The sequence below is a fragment of the Mustela putorius genome, unplaced genomic scaffold, assembly GCF_011764305.1.
Source record: "Mustela putorius furo isolate JIRA1106 unplaced genomic scaffold, ASM1176430v1.1 tig00000997_pilon_pilon_pilon, whole genome shotgun sequence".
NCBI classification, from domain to species: Eukaryota; Metazoa; Chordata; class Mammalia; order Carnivora; family Mustelidae; genus Mustela; species Mustela putorius.
The window spans coordinates 4,760,581-4,783,931 of NW_025421527.1; the positions used below are offsets into that span (position 1 = coordinate 4,760,581).

At 60.9% G+C, this 23,351-nt stretch overlaps 2 protein-coding genes and 1 long non-coding RNA gene across 3 annotated transcripts; 2 read left to right on the top strand and 1 right to left on the bottom strand.

Moving 5' to 3' along the window:
* Positions 1-376: 376 nt before the first annotated feature.
* Positions 377-3,121, bottom strand: LAMTOR2 (late endosomal/lysosomal adaptor, MAPK and MTOR activator 2). Its single transcript, XM_004778544.3, has 4 exons — positions 2,920-3,121; positions 2,555-2,717; positions 756-845; positions 377-564 (listed from the first exon to the last, which is right to left on the bottom strand). The coding sequence occupies exons 1-4, from the start codon at positions 2,985-2,987 to the stop codon at positions 508-510; spliced, it is 378 nt and encodes a 125-aa protein (XP_004778601.1). The 5' UTR covers positions 2,988-3,121; the 3' UTR covers positions 377-507.
* A 770-nt stretch (positions 3,122-3,891) lies between these two features.
* On the top strand, positions 3,892-18,278 carry UBQLN4 (ubiquilin 4). Its single transcript, XM_045086752.1, has 11 exons — positions 3,892-4,061; positions 5,434-5,585; positions 6,160-6,371; positions 6,945-7,207; positions 8,552-8,710; positions 13,140-13,365; positions 14,351-14,490; positions 14,894-14,977; positions 15,098-15,213; positions 15,374-15,560; positions 16,787-18,278. The coding sequence occupies exons 1-11, from the start codon at positions 3,954-3,956 to the stop codon at positions 16,937-16,939; spliced, it is 1,800 nt and encodes a 599-aa protein (XP_044942687.1). The 5' UTR covers positions 3,892-3,953; the 3' UTR covers positions 16,940-18,278.
* A 1,969-nt stretch (positions 18,279-20,247) lies between these two features.
* Positions 20,248-21,992, top strand: LOC123393747. The gene is made up of 2 exons (XR_006608575.1): positions 20,248-20,936; positions 21,633-21,992. It is a non-coding gene; the product is annotated as an uncharacterized LOC123393747 (long non-coding RNA).
* The last annotated feature ends 1,359 nt before the right edge of the window (positions 21,993-23,351 follow it).

The following is a 23,351-nucleotide window of genomic DNA, read 5'->3' on the forward strand; positions in this document are numbered from 1 at the left end:
GTCCAACCTGCCTGCAAAGGGCTTCAAGATCTGGAGGGTCTGTGTGAGTGTGGGGCCTTGGTAGGCGTGCACACTCTTCCAACCCTAAGAGCAGAAAAGCCATCCCCCACCCCCCAGCTTGGGACTGAACGACGCTGGCCTTACAGGGCCCTATATTCTTGCTGTCCAGGACAACCACCACCAGCCCCCCAGCAGCCCGCTGCTCCCCCGAGGTCACTCCCAAACGTTTGCCCGACAGGGAGTGGAACTTCCGGAAGCTCAGAGGCAGGGCTGCGCTGTCAGAGGGCAAGGTGCCAGGCAGGTTCTCCGGAGCAGTGCTCGCTCCATCCCACCTCCCTGGGCTCCCCAGGGTCAAGAAAGCAGTCAGCACGCAAGATAGGAGTTCAAGTTTATTCTTGGAAAAAGCAAAGTCTCGCTCTCCCCTCCACCACCCAGAAAGGGCTCCGAGGGCCCTGCCCCTCCACACGGTCATTGTTCTTTTCCGAGCCCAGCTCCAGCCGAGGCCCACTAGGAGGCGGCCACTTGGGTTAGGGGTTCCTCCAGGTACCGCACCAAGGCCTGGGCCTGCAGAAGGGAGAAGTCAGGCCGGCCCGGGGTCCGCTGCCGGAGGGACTCCCGCGCTGAGCGCCCCGCCCCGCCCCGCCCCGCTCCTGGGCGCTGGCCCACAGCGGACTCCAGGAAGGTGGGGGGGTGGGAGTGGGCCGTGAAGAGCACAAAGGCTGGGCCCGCAGGCCGAGGGACGGGCATATACACACCTTGGCCTTGAGCATTCCGAAGCCCACTGTCTCCTTGGCATACATACACAGCAGAAGGTTGGCCACCCGGGTGATGGCGACACGGCCCTCCTGGTGGGGGTGACATGGAGGAATGGGAAGTTCTGCTTGGCACCCTTAGCCCACGCTTTTCCCCAAGGGCCCCTCTTCAGAGAGCCTATCATCTTCCTCCCATGCACTGGGCATGGCAAGGCTTCAGACGAGGGGCTCTGGCCGCAGCCCTGGACGTGGGGTCCTGAGCTCAGACTCCAGGATCAGCACAGCCCCTGCTAACTGACCTCCCCTAGGAAGCTCGACCTCACAGACCTTGGTTTCCCTTCCCATGACTCCCGTGTCCTCCCCGCTGGTGAGGGTGCTAGTACACAGGTCGGAGTTTTGAAACTGGCCCGGGCTGTCCAGATGGGTGACATCATGATTACAGGTCTGCCCCAAAGACCCCGGAAGGAACATGCAAGCATAGAGTTTTCTTTTCCCAAGGTAAAGCTTTTCAAATTGCAGGTCTGACTCTAGGGTTCGATCAGTTAAGGAGGTAGGTCGGCATGGAAAAGAGTAACGGAGCACGCTGCATGTTTGTCTTAGTTGGGGGGTGTGGGATTGGACTTCACAGGTACTTCTTACGGCTGGGGTGCAGATAAGACATTGGAAAGCTACGGCCCTACAGCACCAATTCGAGGGTAGGCAGCACGCAGGAGTCATCAGCAGAGCGGAAATGGCATCCTTGGTTGGATATGGGGTGAGGACGAGGCAGGGGGCCCCAGGACAGTGGAAATCCTTTGGGAAGAGTTCACTCTGGGCCTTTTCAATTTGGTTCAGCACACTTCCACTGGGCATCTGCTGTGCGCTGGGGCCCAGGGGCAGCACTCCCTGCCTCTCTGGCCTCCCTCCTACTCACCTCCCCCATTCCCAGGCCACTTGAGCTACATCAACCTTGTTAATCCTCGACCAGACATTAGTGCACCTCAGGGCCTTTGCACCTGCTGTTCTGTCAGAACTGTTCTTCCCCTAGAGGGCCGTACGGCTGCCCAACTTCCTTTGGATCTTTAATGAACTATCTTTTCAGTGAGACTGTCTTGAATACGTGCCCTCCTCACTTCCGTTTCGCGTAGCATTTTCGGTATCTTACATCCTAGTGTTCTGACTCACATACATATTTTGTAACACACATAAAACCCTGAGCTGCCGTGAGATATCAAGGCCGCAGTTTGGGTCCTGTTTGCTCCTCTTTCCCTAGTGCTCGCGAATACTGCAGGGACCTCAACATCTGTTGGCTGAACAAAAGAAGGTGCGTGAGACAGTTTCCGGGAAATTCACAGTCTAATGGCCACTTCCCCTTTCTGGACTGCAGCTCCTTCTTCTGTAAACTGCAGGGACGGGCCTAGGGTCTGGAGATTCTGCTGTGCTTCCGTGAGCCTGTGGCTCTGGGGTAAGGACACTGCCAGTTTACATCCTTTTGCATGATCTTCACAAGCCTGTGTGTATGCGCTCCTGTTGGGGGTATGACTGCTGCGTCAGGGAGTTCAGAGAGCTTCCCAGACACAGGCAGGGCTCCGGGACTGACCAGCGGCCAGCAGAGACCAGAGGCCCAGGCAGACACTGGGACCCCGGCTCCCTGCTCACCACCGCAGGCTGCCTGGGGTCCTGCCTACCACAGAGCTGCAGCAGACCAGCTCTCAGTAGCCCTGGGAGATCCTGTCCCTGCCCCTCCAACCATCCAGGCTGGGAGCGAGGTCGCCCCACGGGATCCCCTCGGGGGACAGAGGGGGCGGCTCGGTTCTCCATACCATGCAGTCCATGAGGATGAATTTGAGATTGTCTTCGTTAAACGCCTGGTTCCCGTTGCGGTCGTAGGCAGCCCAGATGTTGCTGGCGATGGCCGCGGTGACCCGGGCGTCCGTGTCCCCGTAGCCGGAGTAGGCCAGCAGGGATCCCTCGTTATTCAGCAGCCTGGCGGGCGGCGGTAAGCGACAGGGACGCGCTCGGGCGGCGACGACGACGCCTGCGCTCTCGCCCCACCTCCCGCCGGGGCGCGTCCGGAAAGCAGGGTCCGGGCGGAGCGCGGTGCCCCCCGCGGGCCGCGGCCGCTCTGCCCCCGGCCCTCCCCGAGCCCCGTCCCCAGCTCCCCTCCGCGCCCGCCGGCCGCACTCACAGCGTGCTCTGGACACCGCCGGTGTTGGCCTGGCTTAGCACCTGGGTCAGAGCCTTGGGACGCAGCATGCCTGCGGCTCCCAGGCCCGGGCCTCCGCGCCCGGCCCCGCGCTGCCTCCCGCAACCCCCGCGGGCACCTCCCTGAGCTCCCGGCCGCTCCGCAACGCCGCGCGACCCGGAGGTCCCGGCCCGACTCCCGGGAGGCGACGCAACGCCGCCCCGCCGCGGGGGGCGCCGGGAGTTGTAGTTCCGCGGGGCCTCGCGGTGCACCCTGGGAACTGTAGTTCGCCTTTCCCCGGGGACCACGCGGTTGTTGGGGGGAAAAGAGCGGGAGCGAACGGACGGGGACAGGACCGGAAGGTCGTTGAGCAACCCAGTCCCGTCCCCCCCACCCCGGGGGGAGAAGCGTCAGCATGCCCGCTTGACAGTCCACGACCAGAAACCGAAAGGGCAACCCCAGTCTTTGTCAGGCACACGTCCGGTCACTTTCCCGAGCGGTTCCCTACGTCACGCACGGCCCCGGGAGCCGGGCCGAGGCTCCGAAAGGCCCCGGGAGCCGCGCTTAGTAGACTCGCGCGGGCCACGGCCTCCGGGGACGTGGTCGGTCCTAGAGGTGAGCCCTGGGCGCACGTCCAGACGCGGCCCAGCCCAGCCTCCGGGTCGGGAGAGGCCCGGGGCGGCGCGGCGGCGACAGGGACACGGCGCTTTGTCCCGGAGCGGCCGTCGCCGCGGAGGCTGCGGGCCCGGGCGGGCGGCCGCCGTCTCGGGGAGCCCGCCCCGCCCCGTCCCGCCCCGCCGCGCCGCGCCCCGGCTGCAGTGCCCCCACCAGGCCGCCCGGGGCGCTGTGGGCGCGGCGGGTCCGGAGGGCTGCGCGGCCGCCGGGAGGGGAGGGCAGGGCAGGGGAGGGCGGAGGGCGGAGGGGCGGAGGCCGGAGCGGAGCCGGCCGGGCGGCGGGGCGGGGGGCAGGAGGAGGAGGAGGAGGAGGAGCCGGGACGGGCTGGCGGGCGGCCGGGTGGCGGCGGCGGCGGCGGCGGCATGGCGGAGCCGAGCGGGGCCGAGGCCAGGCCCCCCATTCGGGTCACCGTCAAGACCCCCAAGGACAAGGAGGAAATTGTGATCTGCGATCGAGCCTCCGTCAAGGAGGTAGTGCGCGCGGCGAGGGCGGCGGCGGAGGGTCTGCGGGGAGAGCGGCGGCTCCGAGGGGCGGGCGGGGAGGGCGGGGGCCCCGCGGGCTCTCGGAGGGGCGGCGGGGCGGGAGCGCGGCTGCGGGCGTCCGGCGCGGGAGCTGGGGGAGCGCGGCGCGCGCGGCGGACGCCAGGCCGGGGCTCGCCTTGTGGCCTGGGCTGGGGGCGTGGCGGAGAGCGGGGAGGGGGCGCCTCGCTCCGCGGAGGGCCAGGGCGCGCGGGCTGAGGGCAGCGTGCGCCCCGAGGACAGGTCGGGGGGTCGGGGGGCCGCGGCCGGCCGGCCCCGGGCTCGGCGCTGCGCCGGGGGAGCGGGCGGGGGGCGGCCCCGGCTACCAGGGCGCGGGGCGCTGGGGGAGCGCTTCCCTCGGTGCTGGTCCGTCCACCGCCTCGCGCTGAGAGGGTTCCAGCGGGCCCTCGGCCGCCCCGGGGCTTGCGGTGAGCCGTAGGTGCTCAGTGGAAGCGCGGCGGTTGAGTGAGTGAGGGGACACGGCCCGTGGCCGCCGCCCCCCCGCCCCGTGGCTGCTCCAGGATTTGTCACAGGCGGGGCGTGAGGTGGGCCGTCGGGTTGGACGGAGGGAGCAGGCAGCGGCCTCGCGGAGCAAGTGCACTCCGGACGCAGAGGGTCCCGTTTGGGCTGGTTTGGTTGTTTCTGGGGGGGAGCTGATAGATCCGGGCGGTCTGACCCTCCCAAGCCGGTCTCCGGGGCCATCACTGCCCCTCCCCTGCCGAGAATGCCCAGGGCCCGCCTGCGGCAGAGCTCCGCTGGGAATCAGCTTAGCTCAGAGCCCTGTGTTGGGTCCAGAGCCAGGGCTTCGGTGTCAGGGCCGCCCGTGGCGAGTTACCTAACTGTGCTGATCCCCAGTTTCCTCATCCTGAAAGTGGACGTGGAACTTCTTATCTGTCTCACAGGACAGAGACTCACTGCTGTGAGATCACCAGGGTCTGGGTGCGGTGATGGGCGCAGGAAGGCTGGACGGCAGGGGAACCCGGTATCTAGAACCGAGGGCTGGAGGGAGGCAGGCCTGGGTCCAAGCCTGCCGAAGGAGTTGGGACAGAGACACGGGCACAGCGCCGTGGTCCCCAGGGGCTGGGGGGAAGGGGCAGAGGAGGGAGGCAGAGGGAACTGGCTGGGCCTTCTAGGGCACAGGACCCTGGGGTTAAGCTGAGACAGAAGCCTGTCCCTGGTCGTCTCTTCGGTTAACAAGGGAGTTGCTCGTGGCCGCTTGGTGGATGGGGCCTTGACTGCGGAGGGGATTCTGCAGATCAGAGGCAGGGTCCCTGCGGGTGGAACCCAGGGGAGCCGAGCCGTGACCTCTGCCTCTTGACCACAGTTCAAAGAGGAGATCTCCAGGAGGTTTAAGGCTCAGCAGGATCAGCTGGTCCTGATCTTCGCAGGCAAGATCCTCAAGGACGGGGACACCCTGAGCCAGCATGGCATCAAGGACGGGCTCACTGTCCACCTGGTCATCAAGACCCCGCAGAAGTAAGTCCAGGGCGCCCGGGGGGCAGTCGGGGAAGCATCTGTCTTCTGCTCGGGTCGTGACCCAGGGTCCTGGGATCAGTCCCAAATCGGGCTGCCTGCTTGGCGGGGAGCCTGCTTCTCTTTCGGCCTCTCGTCCTGCTCATTCTCTCTCTCTCTCTCTCTCTCTCAAATAAATGAATAAATAAATAAAATAAAACAAAAGAAGAAATAAGTCCCCAAGAGGAGCAGATGCCGCTGCTGACTGGGCTTCCCCATCCAGGCCCCACTCTCACCTGTGGCTCCCCTGAACCCGGAGGGCCATGCAGACACCCAGGAAGGCGGCTCCCAGAGGGATTGCCAGGCAGCCCTGGGGTCTCCCCTGCAGGGGAAAGGAAGCTCACCTCCCTCTCCCCAGTGCCCCAAGGCAGATAGGCGGTACCAGTTCCTCCCTCATGATCCCCGCCCCCTGCCCCCAGCACCACCCACTACCGCCTCAGGGTGGCTTCCGAGGCGGCTAAGGTTAGGGCAGGAGATGCACCGAAAGGAGCTCCTGTCTCCCCTTGCCTGTTCACCTCAGCTAGGACTTTGTCCTCAGGGCTCAAGACCCAGCTGCTGGCGCTGGGTCCTCCCCCTCTACTCCGGACCCTGCCTCGGCGCCGTCTACCACGCCCGCCTCGCCCGCCACCCCCGCCCAGCCGTCCACCTCTGGCAGTGCAGCTTCAGACGCCGGCAGCCGGAGGAGCAGTGGGGGGGGGCCCTCCCCGGGGGCTGGGGAGGGACCCCCCAGTGCTGCTGCGTCCATACTCTGTAAGCCCTCAGGGAGGAGTTCTCTATCCTGTCCGGGGCTGGGGAGCCAGGGAGAGCCAGGAGGAGGCAGGAATGTGGTCCCTGCTCCCAGGCTGATGGGCCGAGGGCCCCCTGGGCCTGGGGTTCCAGACCCTGGGACTTGGGAGGAGCTGGGGCAGAAACTGGCCTCCCGGGGCCTCTCGGAGGAGGGGAGCGTGGATGAGCCTTAAGAGGGAGGGACGCAATGCAGCTAGGGGTGTGGAGCACGGCGGGTGAGGCTGTCAGGGCGGGGACGAGGGGCGTCCAGCAGCCGCTGGGTGGGGGATGTTTGTTGTCCATGTGGCAGTCCCTGCAGGGCACCGTCTCTGCGCTGTGCCCAGTGCTCAGCCTGTGCCACCAGCGAGGTCTGAGGTCTCCGTGTAGGAGGGCAGTGGAGTGGGGCGGGGGTGGGGGTGGGGAGGATGGAGGGACCGGCAGGGGAGAGAGGAGAAGCCGAGCAGCTGGTCCTGGAGCCCCGAGCCTGTGGCCGCCCTGGCTGTGGCCCGGTGGGGGCGGGGTCTCGCGGCCGCTGGTGACCCCGGCCCCTCCCCGCAGCTGGCTTCGGGGGCCTCCTGGGCCTGGGCAGCCTGGGCCTGGGCTCTGCCAACTTTATGGAGCTGCAGCAGCAGATGCAGAGGCAGCTGATGTCCAACCCTGAGATGCTGTCGCAGATCATGGAGAACCCGCTGGTCCAGGACATGATGTCCAACCCCGACCTCATGCGCCACATGATCATGGCGAACCCGCAGATGCAGCAGCTCATGGAGCGGAACCCCGAGATCAGCCACATGCTCAACAACCCCGAGCTCATGAGGCAGGTACGTGGGGGGCACGGCGGGGGTGGGGCCACCTCGTCTCGCCCGGGCTCGTGCGTGCACATGTACACGTACCGTCCCCGCCCCCCGTCCCGGCACCCGTGTTGTGGACCCTGCAGCTGGAGGCCTCGCTTTCCAGGAACATCCGGTCTCCGAGGCGAGTGGGCCAAGCGGGCTTGTGGTTATGGTGCCGAGCGGTGGGTGCCATCACAGAGGCACCCGCAGGAGCTCCCCGGAGCCTGGACGGGGCTCCCAGCCCTGCTTTGGGGCTCAGGGGAGGCTTCTGGAGAAGGTGTCCCCAGAGCTGAGACCCAGAGGAGGAGAAAGAGCACACCCAGGGCTGAGGGACAGCAGGTGTGAGGGCAGGAGGGCACTTGTGGAGCCCTGGGGCTGGGCAGGGCTGGTGGCAGCCGGAGACCCTGCAGACGCAGTGTCGCGTTGGCCTTTGGGAGCTGCGGCTCACCGCCCAGCGCAGCGAGGGACAAGGACAGATGCTGGCAGCAGGGCTGTGGGCACCGGGGCTGCGTTCACCAGGAGAGAAATTCCTTCAGAGCGAGGATTTGAAGGTGTTTTCTTCGCCGTCTAGAGCAGTGCCTGGTGCGCAGACGTCCCCGGGCAAAACACTGAATGCGGGCGGGAGTCACAGGACCAGGAGTCAGGGTCCCAGCGTGGACATAAAGGTGTCGTAGAGGCAGGTGCGGAGCGGGCTTGGGAGTAAGGACAGGAAGGCATCCCCAGTCCGTGGGGACAAGAAGGCACAGTGCGCCATTACCTGCGTCACGGACTGCTTGTCTCCTGGTCGACACTGACACGGGCAGCCCTTAACTGACACTGAGCCTTGCTGGCTCCAGAGAGAAAGCCCCCATCTTCGGGTTTCGTGTGGTCTGGCCAGCCAGAAACCCCAGGCCGGTGTGAGAGAGTGTGGGGAACGCTGTCCTGGCTTGAATGCCTTCCCTCCCCGACTCGTAGTCATCGTCAGGAACCACAGTCGGTCTTGGGCAGACAGACCTGCCTGGCCCGGAAACCTGGTTCTGCCACTCCCTGGCTCCATGTCCCCAGTGAATCTCAGCCGGTTTCCTCATGTGCAGAATAGGGACAGGAATGTCTCCTTGGGACGAGTGTCGTGGGGATGCCATGACTTTGGTCGTGTACATGGTTGTGCCTGGTGTCTGTATGCAGTAGGTGCTCAGTAGCTGTTGATTTCTTCTGCTGCCTCTTCCTCCTTCTCGTGTCCTTTCTTACTCGGTTTGCCCGTCTGATGCAGGACCCCCCTCCAGGACCCACCCTCTTCCAAGCTTGGTACGTCCCTGGTGCTAGGATTCTTCCTGTCTCTCCCTTCCCCACCAGACCATGGAGCTTGCTCGGAACCCAGCCATGATGCAGGAAATGATGCGGAACCAGGACCGGGCCTTGAGCAACCTGGAGAGCATCCCCGGGGGGTATAACGCCCTCCGCCGCATGTACACAGACATCCAAGAGCCGATGTTCAGTGCTGCCCGGGAACAGGTGGGGCTGGGGGCCGGGCTAGGGGAGGGCTACTGGGGCTCAGGAGTCCCTCCCCCGACCCACGCAAGCCTGGGGTGATGTCTGCTCCCCTCTTCTGCTCCAGCTCTCCGAGAGTGGGCCTGGGCTTGAAGCACTTCTGCAGCAGAGTCAGGGATGGTCCAGCCTGGTGAGGGGCTGAGGCAGTGGGGCAGCCGGTAGCAGAATCCCCTGGGGATGCTGGGCGGGCGTGGTGTCCGGGGATCTGACTGTCTCGTGCACCAGGGGCTCAGAGGTCGTGAGGCAGAGTTGGAGTGGGACAGCCGAGCCCAGCACGTGCGTCTCCTGTGTGGCCCACAGGTCCCCTGTGTCAGCATCACCCTGGGGGCTTGTCAGAAAGGAGCTTCCTGGCCCCTTCTTTGAGCTCTTCATTGGTTCAGTCTCTGGGATCAGGCTTGGGAAGATGCGCTTTCGAAAGTGCCTTAAGAATTATTCCAAGTGCAGAAAAAGTATAGAAAAAACACAGCGTTCTTTTGTGTCCATGCTGCCCTAACGTGCTGACGTGTGTAGCTTCATAAGAGCTTTGGCTCTTTTTTTAAGTTTAATTTATGCTAAATATGTTACACATTTATACACTTCCCCGTTCCGAAATTACACAAAGTAAACCAAAGGGGTCCTTCTATTTCCATGTCCGGGCCACCTCTTGTCCACCCCAGAGGCATCTGATGTTAGTATTTTTTAGTTTCCTGGACGTGTTTAGCGTTTGCGAATAAGACGTTCCAGATAGAACCGCAGCCTCCAGGTACCCCTGCCCCATTTTACCCTTTTCCGTCTCTAGAGCAAACTGGCTCCGAGAAGTCAGGCTGTTTATCATTTTCCTTCTTTTATGGCCTGTGTTTGTAGCCATGAATAACCCAGAGCACTGATCTGCATGTTTTTAAACCTCACAGAAGTGGTACCCTGCTGTTCGTATCATTTTTAACTTGCTTTTTCAAAACGTTTAAAAAATGTCTTTCTGGAGAGTAATACGACTTTGGAAAGGTACCCCTGTTGTAAGTGTGTGTCTTGATGGAGTTTCCCACGCTGAACACCCGCCAGCCCCTGCCCGAACCTGTGCCCAGGTGGGAGGGTGGGGTCCCACGTTACCTTTTCCGGGGGGAAGAGAAAAGCCCCTGCTCCTTGTGGTTCACAGTAACCCAACAGATTCCCTTGTCCACGCCGCCTCCAGCCTGCAGCACGTCTCCAGAGATCAGTGTGTGTCTTGCTGACTGTCCAGGGTTCCACTGGTCGGTCTGTCCCTTCAGTGATACCACATTGTCTTCACTAAGTCTGGGTTCCCCCGTAGAGTAAAACCCCTGCCTTATTCTCCAATGTCTTCTTGGTTAATCTTGGCATCGCTCTTTCAAATTTAGAAAGTGCGTATAGGGATCAATTAGGAGTCTTTAAAACAAATTTCTTCTTCTTTTTTTTTTTTTTTAAGAATAAGCTTTTTTTGGGGTACCTGGGTAGCTCAGTGGGTTAAAGCCTCTGCCTTCGGCTTAGGTTATGATCCCAGGGTCCTGGGATCGAGCCCGGCATCGGGATCTCTGCTCGGCAGGGAGCCTGCTTCCCCCTCTTCTCTCTGCCTGTCTCTGCTTACTTGTGATCTCTGTCAAATAAATAAATAAAATCTTAAAAAAAGAATAACCTTTTTTCTTTTTAAAAGATTTTATTTATTTATTTGACATACAGAGATCACAAATAGGCAGAGAAGCAGGCAGAGAGAGAGGAGGAAGCAGGCTTCCTGCCTAGCGGAGAGCCCGATGCCGGGCTCGATCCCAGGACCCTGGGATCATAACCTGAGCCGAAGGCAGAGGCTTAACCTTAACACACTGAGCCACCCAGGTGCCCCCATTATCTGCTTTTTCTTTCTTTCTTTTTTTTTTTTAAAGAAGATTTTATTCATTTATTTGACAGAGATCACAAGTAGGGAGATAGAGAGGAGGAAGCAGGTTCTCCACTGAGCAGAGAGCCCGACGTGGGACTTGATCTCAGGACCCTGAGATCATGACCTGAGCTGAAGGCAGAGGCTTAACCCACTGAGCCACCCAGACGCCCTCATTATCTGCTTTTTAAAAGAAGATTTTATTTATTTATTTATTTGACGGAGAGGGAACATAAGCAGGGGGAGTTGGAGAAGCAGCTTCCCCAGAACAGGGAGTCTGATGCAGGGTTTGATCCCAGGACCCGGGGATCATGACCCAAGCCAAAGGCAGAGGCTTTAACCCACTGAGCCACCCAGGTGCCCTTAAACAAATTTCTTCTTAAGATTTTTCTTATTTACTTGAGAGAGAGAGAGCACGAGAGGGAGGAGGGTCAGAGGGGGAAGCAGACTCCCCACCTAGCAAGGAGCCTGATGCAGGACTTGATCCCAGGACCTTGGGATCCTGACCTGAGCTGAAGGCAGATATTTAACCGACTGAGCCACCCAAGCGTCCCTTAAAGAATTTATTTTAATAAAAAGTTATATAAAGTAAAAAAGGAACTTATTTATTTGAAATTACATGTAAGTAGTTAATTTAAAATGTTCATAAAAGTAATGTGTGCACATGGTTAAAAAAAACCCGGTAGCTGAGAAAGGTTCCCGGCAAGCACTCTGGCTCGCTCTGACGCACGCCAGGCCGCAGGAGCCCCCGGGGAAGAGCCGAGAGCTGGTGTCCGCAAACCAGGCTTCGGGCGCTCACGCCCGTTCCTAGTGGTGCGGGCGAGTCCTTTCCTTCCTGAGACTTAGCTTCCGCGTCTGCAGACTGGAGGCAACGCAGCAGAGCAGAGGTTCTTGATCCTTGGGGCCTCGGACCACCTTAGACACTTAGGAACCGCTGGGGACCCAAAGAGCTTCTGTTTCTGTTCCCTCTTCACCGCGTCTGAATTACAGCTGGGAAATGCAAGGAAGGTGTAGTCATTGGTTTTAAAATAAGAGGAAATGCACTACACATTAACATAGATGGCATAATCTTCTAAAAAAATAACTTCGTTTTCCTAAACGAAGGAAGCGTGAGCGGAGCGTGGCCTTGCTTTAACGTTTGCCGACGTCTTTAAGGTCTTTAAGGTCTGGCTTTACCGCCGGCCGACTGGACTCCCAGCCGGGCTTCGGCATTCGGGCTCTTGCCATGTCCCATGTCACGGAGCCTCTGGAAAAGGCCACTGAGCAGTCAGGAAGACAACAAAAGGGAAGAAAAGCAAATAAGCCCCCAGAACTATACAAAGCTGTGGACAGGCCCCAGGGCCACACTTTGAGAGCTGGTGTCTCGGAGGGCTGCTGTAAACCTTAGAATAAATGTGCCAGGTGCAGAGAAGGTGCTCCGTAAATGGCGCTGTTACTGCTGGAGGGAGGTTGGAAAGGGGTTTGGTCCCTAGAGCGTACCGGAACCCAGCCTTGGTGGGTGTGGGGCACCAGGACAGGACGGCAGAAGCAGGGACAGAGCCTCGGGGTCGTGCGTGGGTCTGGGCCCGTTGTCAGCAGTCATCTGGTCAGACGGGGGAGGCGTGGCTCAGGGCTGGGGTCCTGGTGAGCTCTGCTCCCCATAACCCACTTTGAATAAGCAGGAAGCCCCACGGCGAGGAGGGCGAGGAGGGCCTGACGTTGCTCAGTGCCTCCTGCTTAGGTGCGGCCCACCCAGACCCTCCGGAGAGGGAGCCTGAGCGGGAGCATAGGGTGCGGATACCCCCGCACAGAGCTTTCCCAGGTGCAGTGGGCCTGGAGGGAAGGAGTCTCAGGCTGCCTTAGGCAGCGCACCATCTGATGGGGTGCAGACCCCTGGGCAGTGACACAGCAGGGAACCTGGTGCAGAGGACCTGTTTAGCTGAAGGAGGCCGAGGAGGAGGATACGGGGAGGGAAGCAGCGGGGTGGGGGTGGGGGTGGGGGGCATGCTCAGCCAGAGATGGGCTTGTGGCCCTCGGGGGATGGAAGGCCATTTAGGGCCCCGGTGGAGGGGGGGCGGATTCTGGGGAGTGGGTGCTGGAGCAAGATGGCTGGAAAAGGGGAAGCCTGGAGGCCGATCTGGGCTGAGCTCGAGGCCGCTCCCATCAAGCCAACAATTCTGTCAGGGGAAGGTGCAAAGAGGAGCCTGTTTCTGCCCCTTGAGCGCTAAGGAAGACAGACCGGTGGTTTTGCAATGGGAAGCATGTGTGTGGAGTCCCACGGGGCGCAGAGGAGACTAGAAACCAAAAGTTCAGAGGCACCGGGAGGGACGGGAAGTTTCCAGTTATCTGTTGTGACCCGGGTTGCCAGCACTGGCCAGCTCCTACGCTGAGGGATGAGGGGGTAGCTGCCCATTGTGAGCTGCCCTCGGGGGTCTCAGGCCCCTGTCCCTTTTCCAGGGAGGGGAGGCTGTTAGGAGAGAGGACGCAGGGGCCTGGCCCTAAGCCCTGGTTTGTTTCAGTCCTTAACCCAGAGCCTTTCCCTCCTCCCAGTTTGGCAACAACCCCTTCTCTTCGCTGGCCGGGAACTCCGACAGCTCGTGCTCCCAGCCTCTGCGGACTGAGAACCGAGAACCCCTCCCGAACCCCTGGAGCCCCTCACCCCCCACCTCCCAGGCCCCCGGGTCCGGGGGGGAGGGCACCGGAGGATCGGGGACCAGCCAGGTGCACCCGACAGTCTCGAACCCCTTTGGGATCAATGCGGCTAGCCTGGGGTCAGGTATGTCCTGGGGGGGGAAGGAGTTTAATGGGGTCATCAGGGTGGTCCCTGTGCCCCAGGACTGAATGGGGCTCACACTGCCCCAGAATATGAAGACAGGTGAGACTGTATTGAAGCCACGGAGGGGCTCTGCAGCCTCAGAGGACGTGGGGTGGTGTGGGCTGTGTCTCCTGTCCCTGGGAGCAGCCTGAGTGGTGGCTCACCTCCAAAGTTCTTGCAGCCCCTAATGGAGCTGTCCAGCGTCACTGGGTCGGACTGGGGAGAAGCTTGCAGGGGAGGACTCAGCACACGTGGGGCAGGCAGGTGTGAGGCTGGGGGAGAGGGATGTGCAGAGCTGCACGGAAGGGGGGGTTACGCACTGCACAACTGTTGGGGATGCCCCATATATCTGGACATGACTTTACGTATGAGCCTGGGGGTATCTTTGGTAGATGCCCTGATTTCTCTGTGCCCCAGGCCAGGGGTGGGCAGGTACCTTGATCTGAAAGTCCCTTTCCCTCCGTATGCTTCATTTCCCTTGTTTGTAAAATCAGGGGTTTGAACCTGATCCACTGCTTTAAAATTGTACTCCAGTCCTGGGGTACCTGGGCCAACCCCGGGAGAAGGAAGGACCCAGTGGGAGGGGCTCCAGCCATCCCGCCGGGCTCTGAGCAGACCGTTGGCCTACTTGGTTTTGGAATGAGATATGGTTTGAGGAAAGGCTTCCGGCACAAAGACAAGCCTGCAGACCGCACGTCTAGGTGACCTCTGACTGACCCTTTCCAACCCTGACGTCGAGCTGGGGCAGGAGCAATTGGGGGACACGAATGAGAGAGACCCAGTTTCCAACCGGGAAGAGAGACCCGTGCCCCTGTACTTGGGGGCCCGTGTTAGCGCTGCCCTCTGAGCTGCGTCGCTGGGCAGCATTACAAGGAGGGGGTGGAAGGGCGGCACCGGGTTCCACCTGGACCCCTGTTCTCCTGCTGCCTTTTCTTCCGTGTGCCAGGGGTGTTCAACAGCCCAGAGATGCAGGCCCTCCTCCAGCAGATCTCTGAGAACCCCCAGCTGATGCAGAACGTCATCTCAGCCCCCTACATGCGCGGCATGATGCAGACGCTGGCCCAGAACCCCGACTTCGCTGCTCAGGTATGCAGCTGCCCTGAGGGGTGCGCCGGGGGCAGTGGCTCGTGCTGGGCAGCTTGGTCCCGAGTCAGCCGCGGGGCGTGGGTCTCAGGCCCACACAGAACCTCCGGGTTAGTTGGCTTGCCAGCGGTTTCGGCAGTGGCCCCTCCCTCCCGGAGCTGTGCAGGTTCCGGGAGTTCTTAGCGGTGCCCAGAACAGGTGTGGCGCAGCGGGCACCGTGAACTGGCCGTCGCTGCCATCAGCACCCAGTGTGGGGTGAGCGCCTGGGCTCGCCGCCCAGAGTGTGCCTCCAGGGTGCCCTGAGACCCGCGCTGCCCACAGTGGTCAGGCTGCGGAGGGAGACCGGGGCTGTGGGGACTCTTGGGGCGGACGGGCCTAGCCTCCCCTGCTGCCTTCACCCCTGCAGATGATGGTGAATGTGCCGCTCTTTGCGGGGAACCCCCAGCTCCAGGAGCAGCTCCGCCTGCAGCTCCCCGTCTTCCTCCAGCAGGTGCGTGAGGCCCTGAGTGTGGGCTTGGAGGGCGGGGCAGAGCTCTGGCCTCGGGGCGCGGGGGGCCTCCGAGTCCATCAGGCTACCTCCCATGGCCTTCCTGTGCCTGTTTCCCACCAGATGCAGAACCCGGAGTCCCTGTCTGTCCTCACCAATCCCCGCGCCATGCAGGCCCTGCTGCAGATCCAGCAGGGCCTGCAGACCTTGCAGACCGAGGCCCCTGGGCTGGTTCCCAGGTGAGGGGCACCCTGGGGGGCGGCAAGGTTCGGCTCCTCCTCCCTTCCCCTCCCCTGGCAGCCTCGCAGCTCTCCTGTTCCCGCCTCTCCCCCTCCGGACCTCACGTGCCGCCCCGATCGCAGATGCTGTCTCCCACCTCTTGGTCTCTCCTGCCTGCAGCCTTGGCTCCTTCGGGATGTCCCGGACCCCAGCCCCCGCAGCAGGCAGCAACACCGGGTCTGCACCCGAGGCCCCCACCTCTTCGCCTGCGCCCCCTGCCACATCTTCTCCAGCGGGGGCCCCCAGCGCTCAGCAGCATCTCGTGCAACAGATGGTCCAGCTGTTGGCTGGGGGAGGGGGCTCACAGGTATGGGGAGTGGGGCTGCGCTGGGGGGCGGGGCCGCAGGATGGAGACAGCCGAGCATCTGCAGTCAGCCGGCCCGGCCCTCAGGCTCGAGTTGGCCACCCGCCGGCCTCGGGTGGGTTGCTGCCTTCCCCGTGTTCAGTTCCTGCTGCCATGACACGGGGCTCAGACTAGTGACCGTCCCTCTGGGCTGCCACGCACCGTTCTGAGCACCTTCCGTGGGAGGGCGCATTTGTTCCATGTTCTCCCAGCCACGAGAGGGGAAACAGAGGCCCAGAGAGGCTAGGTGGCTTTCTCAGAGTCACACAGCCAGTAAGTCGGTAACAGAGCCGAGATTCCGACCAAGGCACGCCGGTTCCCAACTGTGAACGTCAGCCGCCGTGTCCGAGCGCTGGTGCTGCCATCAGGGGGCTCTCAGGGACTGCAGCCTCCTCCAGCACAGAGCCTGGGGAGGAAGCTTCTGGGGGACGAGGTCACTAGAGCCCTGGGACGCCAAGTCAAGGCCCGGGCATCGGCTAGGGAGTCGGGTTGACCCCGGGCGAGGCCTTTCTTTTTCTGGCCTCTGTACCTCCCCTGGGAAAAGCCTTTCAGCAGAACCGTCAGCGGGCCCAGCTCTATAGGAGGCTCTGTGCTGCAGAGCCCGCGGAAGGCTGGCGCCCAGAGTCCCTGGGGCCCAGCCTGCGGCGGGGGACGGCACAGAACACCGCCGAAGGTTCTCGCACATTTCCTGTGGGGGTGCCGCCGTCCCGTCAGGCTGGTGGGCTCCCAGGTCAAGATCTAGGCTCCGCCCGCCTCTGTGTCCCACAGGGAAGCCCTTCTGGGTGTTTACAGGAGGGCCCAACATGAAAAGTCTTCGCTTTTGTAAATGCGTCTATTTGTCGATTGGCTGAGCAAAACCCAACGGGGTTCTTTCTCACCCGGGCCCTTCTCCGGCCTCTTCCCTGGCTCCGTGTGGACGCGGCCGGGGTTGGCGGCGTTTGGCTTCCAGAACCCCACTAACGTGTCCTGAGCGCTGAGGGGAAGCAGTCAGGAACGTGGGCTGAGGAGTTGGACGTGAGCCACGCCCCACCTTCTATCCCACGGTCTTTAGTGGCCTGGATGCGGGCTCCTTGGCCCCCTCCCTGCCCACTGGTTGACCCTGAGGACATGCGAGATGACTTCCTGCTCCCCCTCCCTTGGCCCCGGGGGGGTGGGTCCTGTGTGCCCCTCACGAGGCCTGTCCCCTCCAGGTGCAGACACCAGAAGTGCGGTTCCAGCAGCAGCTCGAACAGCTCAACTCCATGGGCTTCATCAACCGCGAGGCCAACCTGCAGGCCCTCATCGCCACGGGAGGGGACGTCAACGCAGCCATCGAGAGACTCCTGGGCTCGCAGCTCTCCTAACCGCGCGCCTGCGCTCCTGCCTCTCCCCTCCCCGGGCGCCAGCCCCTGCCCTCTGTGCCGGCCGTCCCCATCGCTCCCCGTCCTCTCCAGAAAGGAGGTGGGCCTCAGGGCCGCGGCCTGGCCCCGGAGCTCTGACGATTCTGGTTTCACTTGCACATCTCCCACGGAGTCTTCTGTCCAGGTCCTGCAGGGCTGTGCGGGCTGCTTTCACAGTGTCCCGGCCCAGGCCCCGCTCCCGGCCCCGCTGCAGGGCCCCTCGTGCAGCCTGCAGACGCCCCGGGGGTGGGGCAGGGATGGGGTCTTCCGCAGGGCCCACAGGAGCTTGTATGGATGCTCGTGGAGACTCCCCCGCCTCTGCCCCCTCCTCCCACCGGCAGCCTGGCCCGAGCCAGGGTCGCACGCTCGGAGGGAGGAGCAGGTGCACAGGCTGGGCCTCCTCACCCCCCTCCTGGTCCCCTCATCCAGGCTTTGTTGGGTTGTCCCAAGAGAGGAAGCAGCCTGTCCTACCTGCCTGAAGGGGGAGGCGACCGCCCTCTCTGTACAAGGAGCTAATGAGCCCCGGACCAGCCCCGTGGAGATCCGTTGGAGGAAGGGAAGGGGGAAGGACTGAATCAACGGCTCAGAAGTTGGACTTGACACTTGGGGACAGAAGCCCTGCAGCTGCTTTAGGAGGGAGAGTGCGGGCTCATGCGGGGCAGAGAAGGCCTCGAGATGCTAACAGAGCTGGAGCTGGAGGACGGGGTTCCTCCCGGCTCCGGGGCCAGAACCCACCAGTGTCCCCGCGTACGCTGGTTGGAACCCCCCTCGAAAGACGTGAAGGGGTTGGGGTCTGTCCTGGCAGTGGGGGTGTGTGTGCGCGTGTAAGCGAGTTGCACAGGGGTGTTTGTTCCGTTCCACGCTCCCACCAGAGAGAAGGGGGCAGAGGGCCGGTCTCAGGCGGGAGCACAAACAGTCCAGAGAGCTGGGCCCCTCGGGCCCCGGGTGCTGCGTCCCCAAGGGTAGTGTGGCCGCCCCTCCCCCTTGTGGGAGGGGGTCGGTACAGGAGGCTCCCCCACGCCCTCACGTCCTTGGCCTTTGGAATCTTCACTGTTTGCTTCCAGGCCAGAAAGTTCTATTTGAGGAAGGAAGGGACAGGGCGCAGTCATGCCTCTGATCTGGAATTGGACGTGGCTCTCGGAGCGCCGGCAAGGCTCGTGCACTGCTTAGCGCGTGGAAGCAGGGTCTCCTCCAGGTGGGAAAGGGTCCCAAGCAGTCCAGAGAGGATGGCTGTGTGGCTTCCCCCTCCCTCCCCAACGTCCACACTGGCCTTTGTAAATAAATGACATGGTCTTTGATGTCACCGTGTCTCGGAATCTGTTTTCTGGGGGCGAGGAGGCTCGCCGAAAGCAGCTTGGTTCCAGGGTTTTTACCAGGCGGGACCTGGTGGGAGTGGCTCTTGGGTCCAGTCCACCGAGACGCTGAGCGTTGAAGGTGTGGGAAGGACTGCAGGGCACAGCCGGTCCCCAACCCCTCGGGGCTGAGGGAGGTGCAGAAAGGTCCTTCCTGCCGACCGATGCGTTGGCAAGACTAGCTCCCCCTCACCTCAGGGACAACAGGCAAAACACCAGGGAGCCTCGCCGCCCGGACCTTCTCCAAGTGACCTTTAGGGGCTTCTGGTCTTGAGCTCCGAGACCAGGCGGGGCCGGCTTGTCCCACCGCTCGTGCCAGCTAAGGAAAGTCGAGTGCTGATGGTGTCCCGTGCACCAGGTTACGGACCAGGCCACAGTGCCACGCGAGGGAGCTGTGCGTGGGAGCCCCGCTTCAGGTAACGTGGGCTAGACGTCCCTCGCCAGCACTTTAATTACAGGGTTTGGGTTTTTTTTTTAAGATTTAAATTTATTTGACAGAGCGAGAGACCACAAGCAGGGGGAGGGGAAGGGGGAGAAGCAGGCTCCGCACTGAGCAGGGAGCCCCATGCAGGGCTTGATCCGAGGACCCTGAGATCATGCATGACCTGAGCCCAAGGCAGACGCTTAGCGACGGAGCCACCCAGGCACCCCTCACTACTGGGTGAAAAAATAACTGAAAAAGCGTCAAAGGGCCACCGAGAGCCGGTGGGGGCACTGCGGGGAGGGGGAAGGCCACTGCCCTGCAGGAGCCCTGCCTCGGACTCTGCGGCTGCTGCCCATGGGGAACACGACGGAGGGGCCGCGCTGTGCTTGGAGAGCCTGGAAGGACAGGAGCCGGGGGAACAGCAGGCCGGCGTCCCCAGGTGCGTGGCAGCAGCAGCAGAAATCTCCAGGACGTACTGTCAACCGTGCAAAAGTGAACGATGCACCAGTGAGGACAAGGTGCTGCCCGTGAGGCCAAGCGGGAACGAGGGACAACGGACGGACCCACGGCGACTCCAGCAGCTGGGCCTACAGATGAGCACAGCTGCTTAGTGTCGCAAGACAAAGACCCGACCTGGAAGTTCCAGCGAGACTGGAAACTACCAGACCAGACAGCGTCCCGGCGGCAGAAGGGCCAAGTGGAGAGGTGAGCAGGGCGTCCGTGCACGGGCCCTCTAGCCGATGCCACGCAGCTGCGCCGGGAGCTGGTGCAGACGGCCAGGCCACGAGGATGGGCACGGGCTCCACTACACGTCTAGGTCACATCACAGTGACAGAACTGATGAAAACCACAATTCACAGGTTCAGGAAACCCAGTGAATTACAACAGACTTGCGTTCTGCAAATAGGTCAAAAGCAGCGAGAGAACGAGGGCCGACGAGCCCGAGAGGGACCAGGCCCAGCACTGCTGTGTCCACAGCCACATGGGAGCCTGGTGGGTGGGCCAATCACCTCCAGGTCTTCAACAAGATTTTTTTTTTTTTTTTTTTTAAAGATTTTATTTATTTATTTGACAGAGAGAGATCACAAGCAGACAGAGAGGCAGGCAGAGAGAGAGAGGGAAGCAGGCTCCCTGCTGAGCAGAGAGCCCGATGCGGGCCTCGATCCCAGGACCCCGAGATCATGACCTGAGCCGAAGGCAGCGGCTTAACCCACTGAGCCACCCAGGCGCCCAACAAGATTTTTTTTTTTAAAGATTTTTATTTATTTGACAGACAGAGATCACAAGCAGGCAGAGAGAGGAAGGGAAGCAGGCTCCCCGCTGAGCAGAGAGCCCGATGTGGGGCTCGATCCCAGGACCCTGAGATCATGATCAGAGCTGAAGACAGAGGCTTTAACCCACCGAGCCACCCAGGCACCCCTCAATAAGATTTCTAATTTATTATTAGGTAGAGAACACAAGCGGGTTTGGAGGGGCAGAGGAGAGGAAGAAGCAGGCCTCCCGCTAAGCAGAGAGCCTGGTGCAGGACTCCGTCCCAGGACCCCGGGATCACGACCGGAACTGAAGGCAGATGCTTCACTGGTTGGGGCTCCCAGGCGCCCCCAGGATGGATGTTTTCTCGCTCAGCAAACAGAAGCACAATGTGTTCCTGCCAAATGACTGGAGGGAGAAAATAAAGTGAGGGCTCTGAGGCAGGACAAGAAGGAAACACCATGTCAAGAAATCTGGGAGCTTTCCCAGCACGGCGGAGCCATCGTGCATGGTCCTGCCCCGGTGGACTTACCAAGACCCATAGAACCTTCCAGCAGAAGACCCTAGGATATGCAAACAAGAAACATGTCATCTAGGAGGTCAGGGGACACCAGGACAGGATGAGGAATGTAACCAGAGGCTCAAAACATGTCATAAATGGATGAAATCAACTCCCCGAGGAGGGGCGTCAGCTGCGGACCCAGAAACTCAGAAATGAGCGGCATCTGTGAAAACAGCGGCAAGGAAGCCTAGCACTGGGCTCGGGGCGACGCACATCCCTCGGATGTCTTGTTAACAAGCCTGGTCTAGCCCACTGGGGTAGACCTAAGTAAACGCTGGATCCCTGGGGCGCGCGGTGCTCCCCGGGGAAGCGGGAGTCTACAGACAAGTGAGGGGCTGAGTCTAGAAGGACCTGAGTCGTCCTGGATTAGAGGTGAGACACCAGCACGAGCTCATGTTTAGCTTAATGCAGCCGCAGAGGCAAACGCCTGGGGAACATGAGTTGGCACCGCCTGCGTCCTGGCTCTCCGTGGCAAGGGGGCCGAGGAGGTGCGACACGTGGGGGCGTCTTGGGCACCTGGCGGCCAGGCCTTGGTCTCTGAGGCCATCCTCCGGGGAAGTCCCCCAGGTCTCCCGGAGGAACGGCCGATGCCGGGACAGGACACCTGCTAGATGAGCGGGGAGCACACCAGGGGGACTGGCAGACCCCCAGTGACCAGGGTGTGGCAGAAGACACGGGAGCCCCTGGAAGGCCTCCCAGTGGCGGCATAGAATTGAAACCCAGAGTGCAAAGTATGCCCATGAGTCTACTGATGCCCATCAATAATGGATCAAAAAATAGGCAAAGAGAGACAAATGTGTGCAGGAGAAGTTCCCAGCACCGTATGTCAATCTTCCGCCTAAAGGAGGTCGAGCAGATCTGCCCGCTCCTCGGCTGTGGGCTGTACAGGCCTCCCTTCCAAAGCAGGGAAAGGGCACGGCCGGGTGACTTTAGAGAGGGGACGTGACCTCAGCACGGGGGTGCAGGTCAACAAGAAATCACGCCGATAGCATGTGCTCATGATAGGAGGCGATAAAAACAGCATCTGACCTCAGTTCTCTTCCCCCGAAACTCCTATCTCCCGTCCAGCCACGAGGAAAACACCGCGCTGTCCCGTCTGCGTCCTCCTCGGAACCGTCAAGGTCATCGGAAACAAGGAGAGTCTGAGGAACTGTCACGGTCGTGAGGAGCCTAAGGAGACGCGACCATCAAAGGTGACGGAGCATCCGGCTCCCCAGAGAAGACATCGGCTGAAAACTAGAGAAATCTGAGTGAAGTACAGATGTTAGTTAATAACAACGCATGAGCCAGGCGGCCGCCTTAACACCCGCGACAGTGAAGGGTGACCGTCGGTGCGGGAACCGGGCCCAGGGTCTGTAGGAACACTCTTTGCTGTAAGTTTTTTTATAAATCTAAAATTCTGCACAATAAAAAGTTTATTTAAGATGAGAGAGGGCGCCTGGGTGGCTCAGTGGGTTAAGCGTCTGCCTTCGGCTCAGGTCATGATCTCAGGGGCCTGGATCGAGTCCCGCATCGGGCTCTCTGCTCAGCGGGGAGCCTGCTTCCCCCTCTCTCTGCCTGCCTCCCCATCGTGTTGTTTCTCCCTCTCAAATAAGTAAAATCTAAAAAAAAAAAAGAGAGAGAGAGAGAGAGAGAGCAAGAACATTGAGAGCACCATAAAGAGAACAGGGAAACAGGGAAACCCTCAGTCACAGCTCTGAATACGCGTCTCTCTGTAACTGACGGCTGCAGACCGAGACAATAGCCATAGGGCCTAACAGACCATGAATTCTAAGATACAGAGTTTTTTTCAGGGTGTGTGGGTGCCTCAGTGGGCAGATTGTAGAACTGTTGATCTCGGGGTTGTGAGTTTTAGCCCCATGTTGGGTGCAGAGATTACTTAAAAATAAAATCTTAGGGATGCCTGGGTGGCTCAGTTGCTAAGCCTCTGCCTTCAGCTCCCGTCATGATCCCAGGGTCCTGGGATGGAGCCCCACAGTCGGGCTCTCTGCTCCACGGGGAGCCTGCTTCTCCTTCTCGCTCTGGCCCTCCCCCTGCTCATGCTCTCTCTCTCTCTCTCGAAGAAATAATTTATTTTTATTTTTATTTTTTTAAAGATTTTATTTATTTATTTTACAGAGAGAGATTGATAGATCACAAGCAGGCAGAGAGAGAGAGGGGAAACAGGCTCCTCGCTGAGCAAAGAGCCCGATGCGGGGCTCGATCCCAGGACCCTGAGCCGAAGGCAGACGCTTAACCCACTGAGCCACCCAGACTCCCCTCGAAGAAATAATTTAAAAAAACAAAAACAAAAACAGGGTGTCTGGGTGGCTCAGGGTTAAGCGTCTGCCTTTGGCCCCGCCTCGGGCTCCTCCCTCTTCCACTCCCCCTGTTTGTCTTTCTCTCTGTGCAATAAATAAAAGCTTAAAAACAAACAATCAAACAAAAAAACAACAGCAGCAAGTGTTGGTGAAGATGTGATGAAACTGGACGTCGGCATTGTTGGTGACAATGCGAAATGGTAGAGCACTTGTGGAAGACGGGGTTGTAGCAGCGTCTCAAAACACGGAAAATGGAGCTAGCACACGGCTCAAATTCCACTCCTGGGTCTAAGCTCAAAGGAATGGAAAGTGAGGTCTTGAAGAGATGTGCGTACACCCGTGTTCATAGCAGGATTATTCCCAAGAGCTAAACCGTGAAGTCAGTCAGCTGTCGCCCATGGGTGACAGGGACCGTCGCTGGGGCCTGAGGAGGAGGCACCTTCTAGTTTCGTTGTGACAGGCACGAGCGTCGAGGACGTCGCAGTGC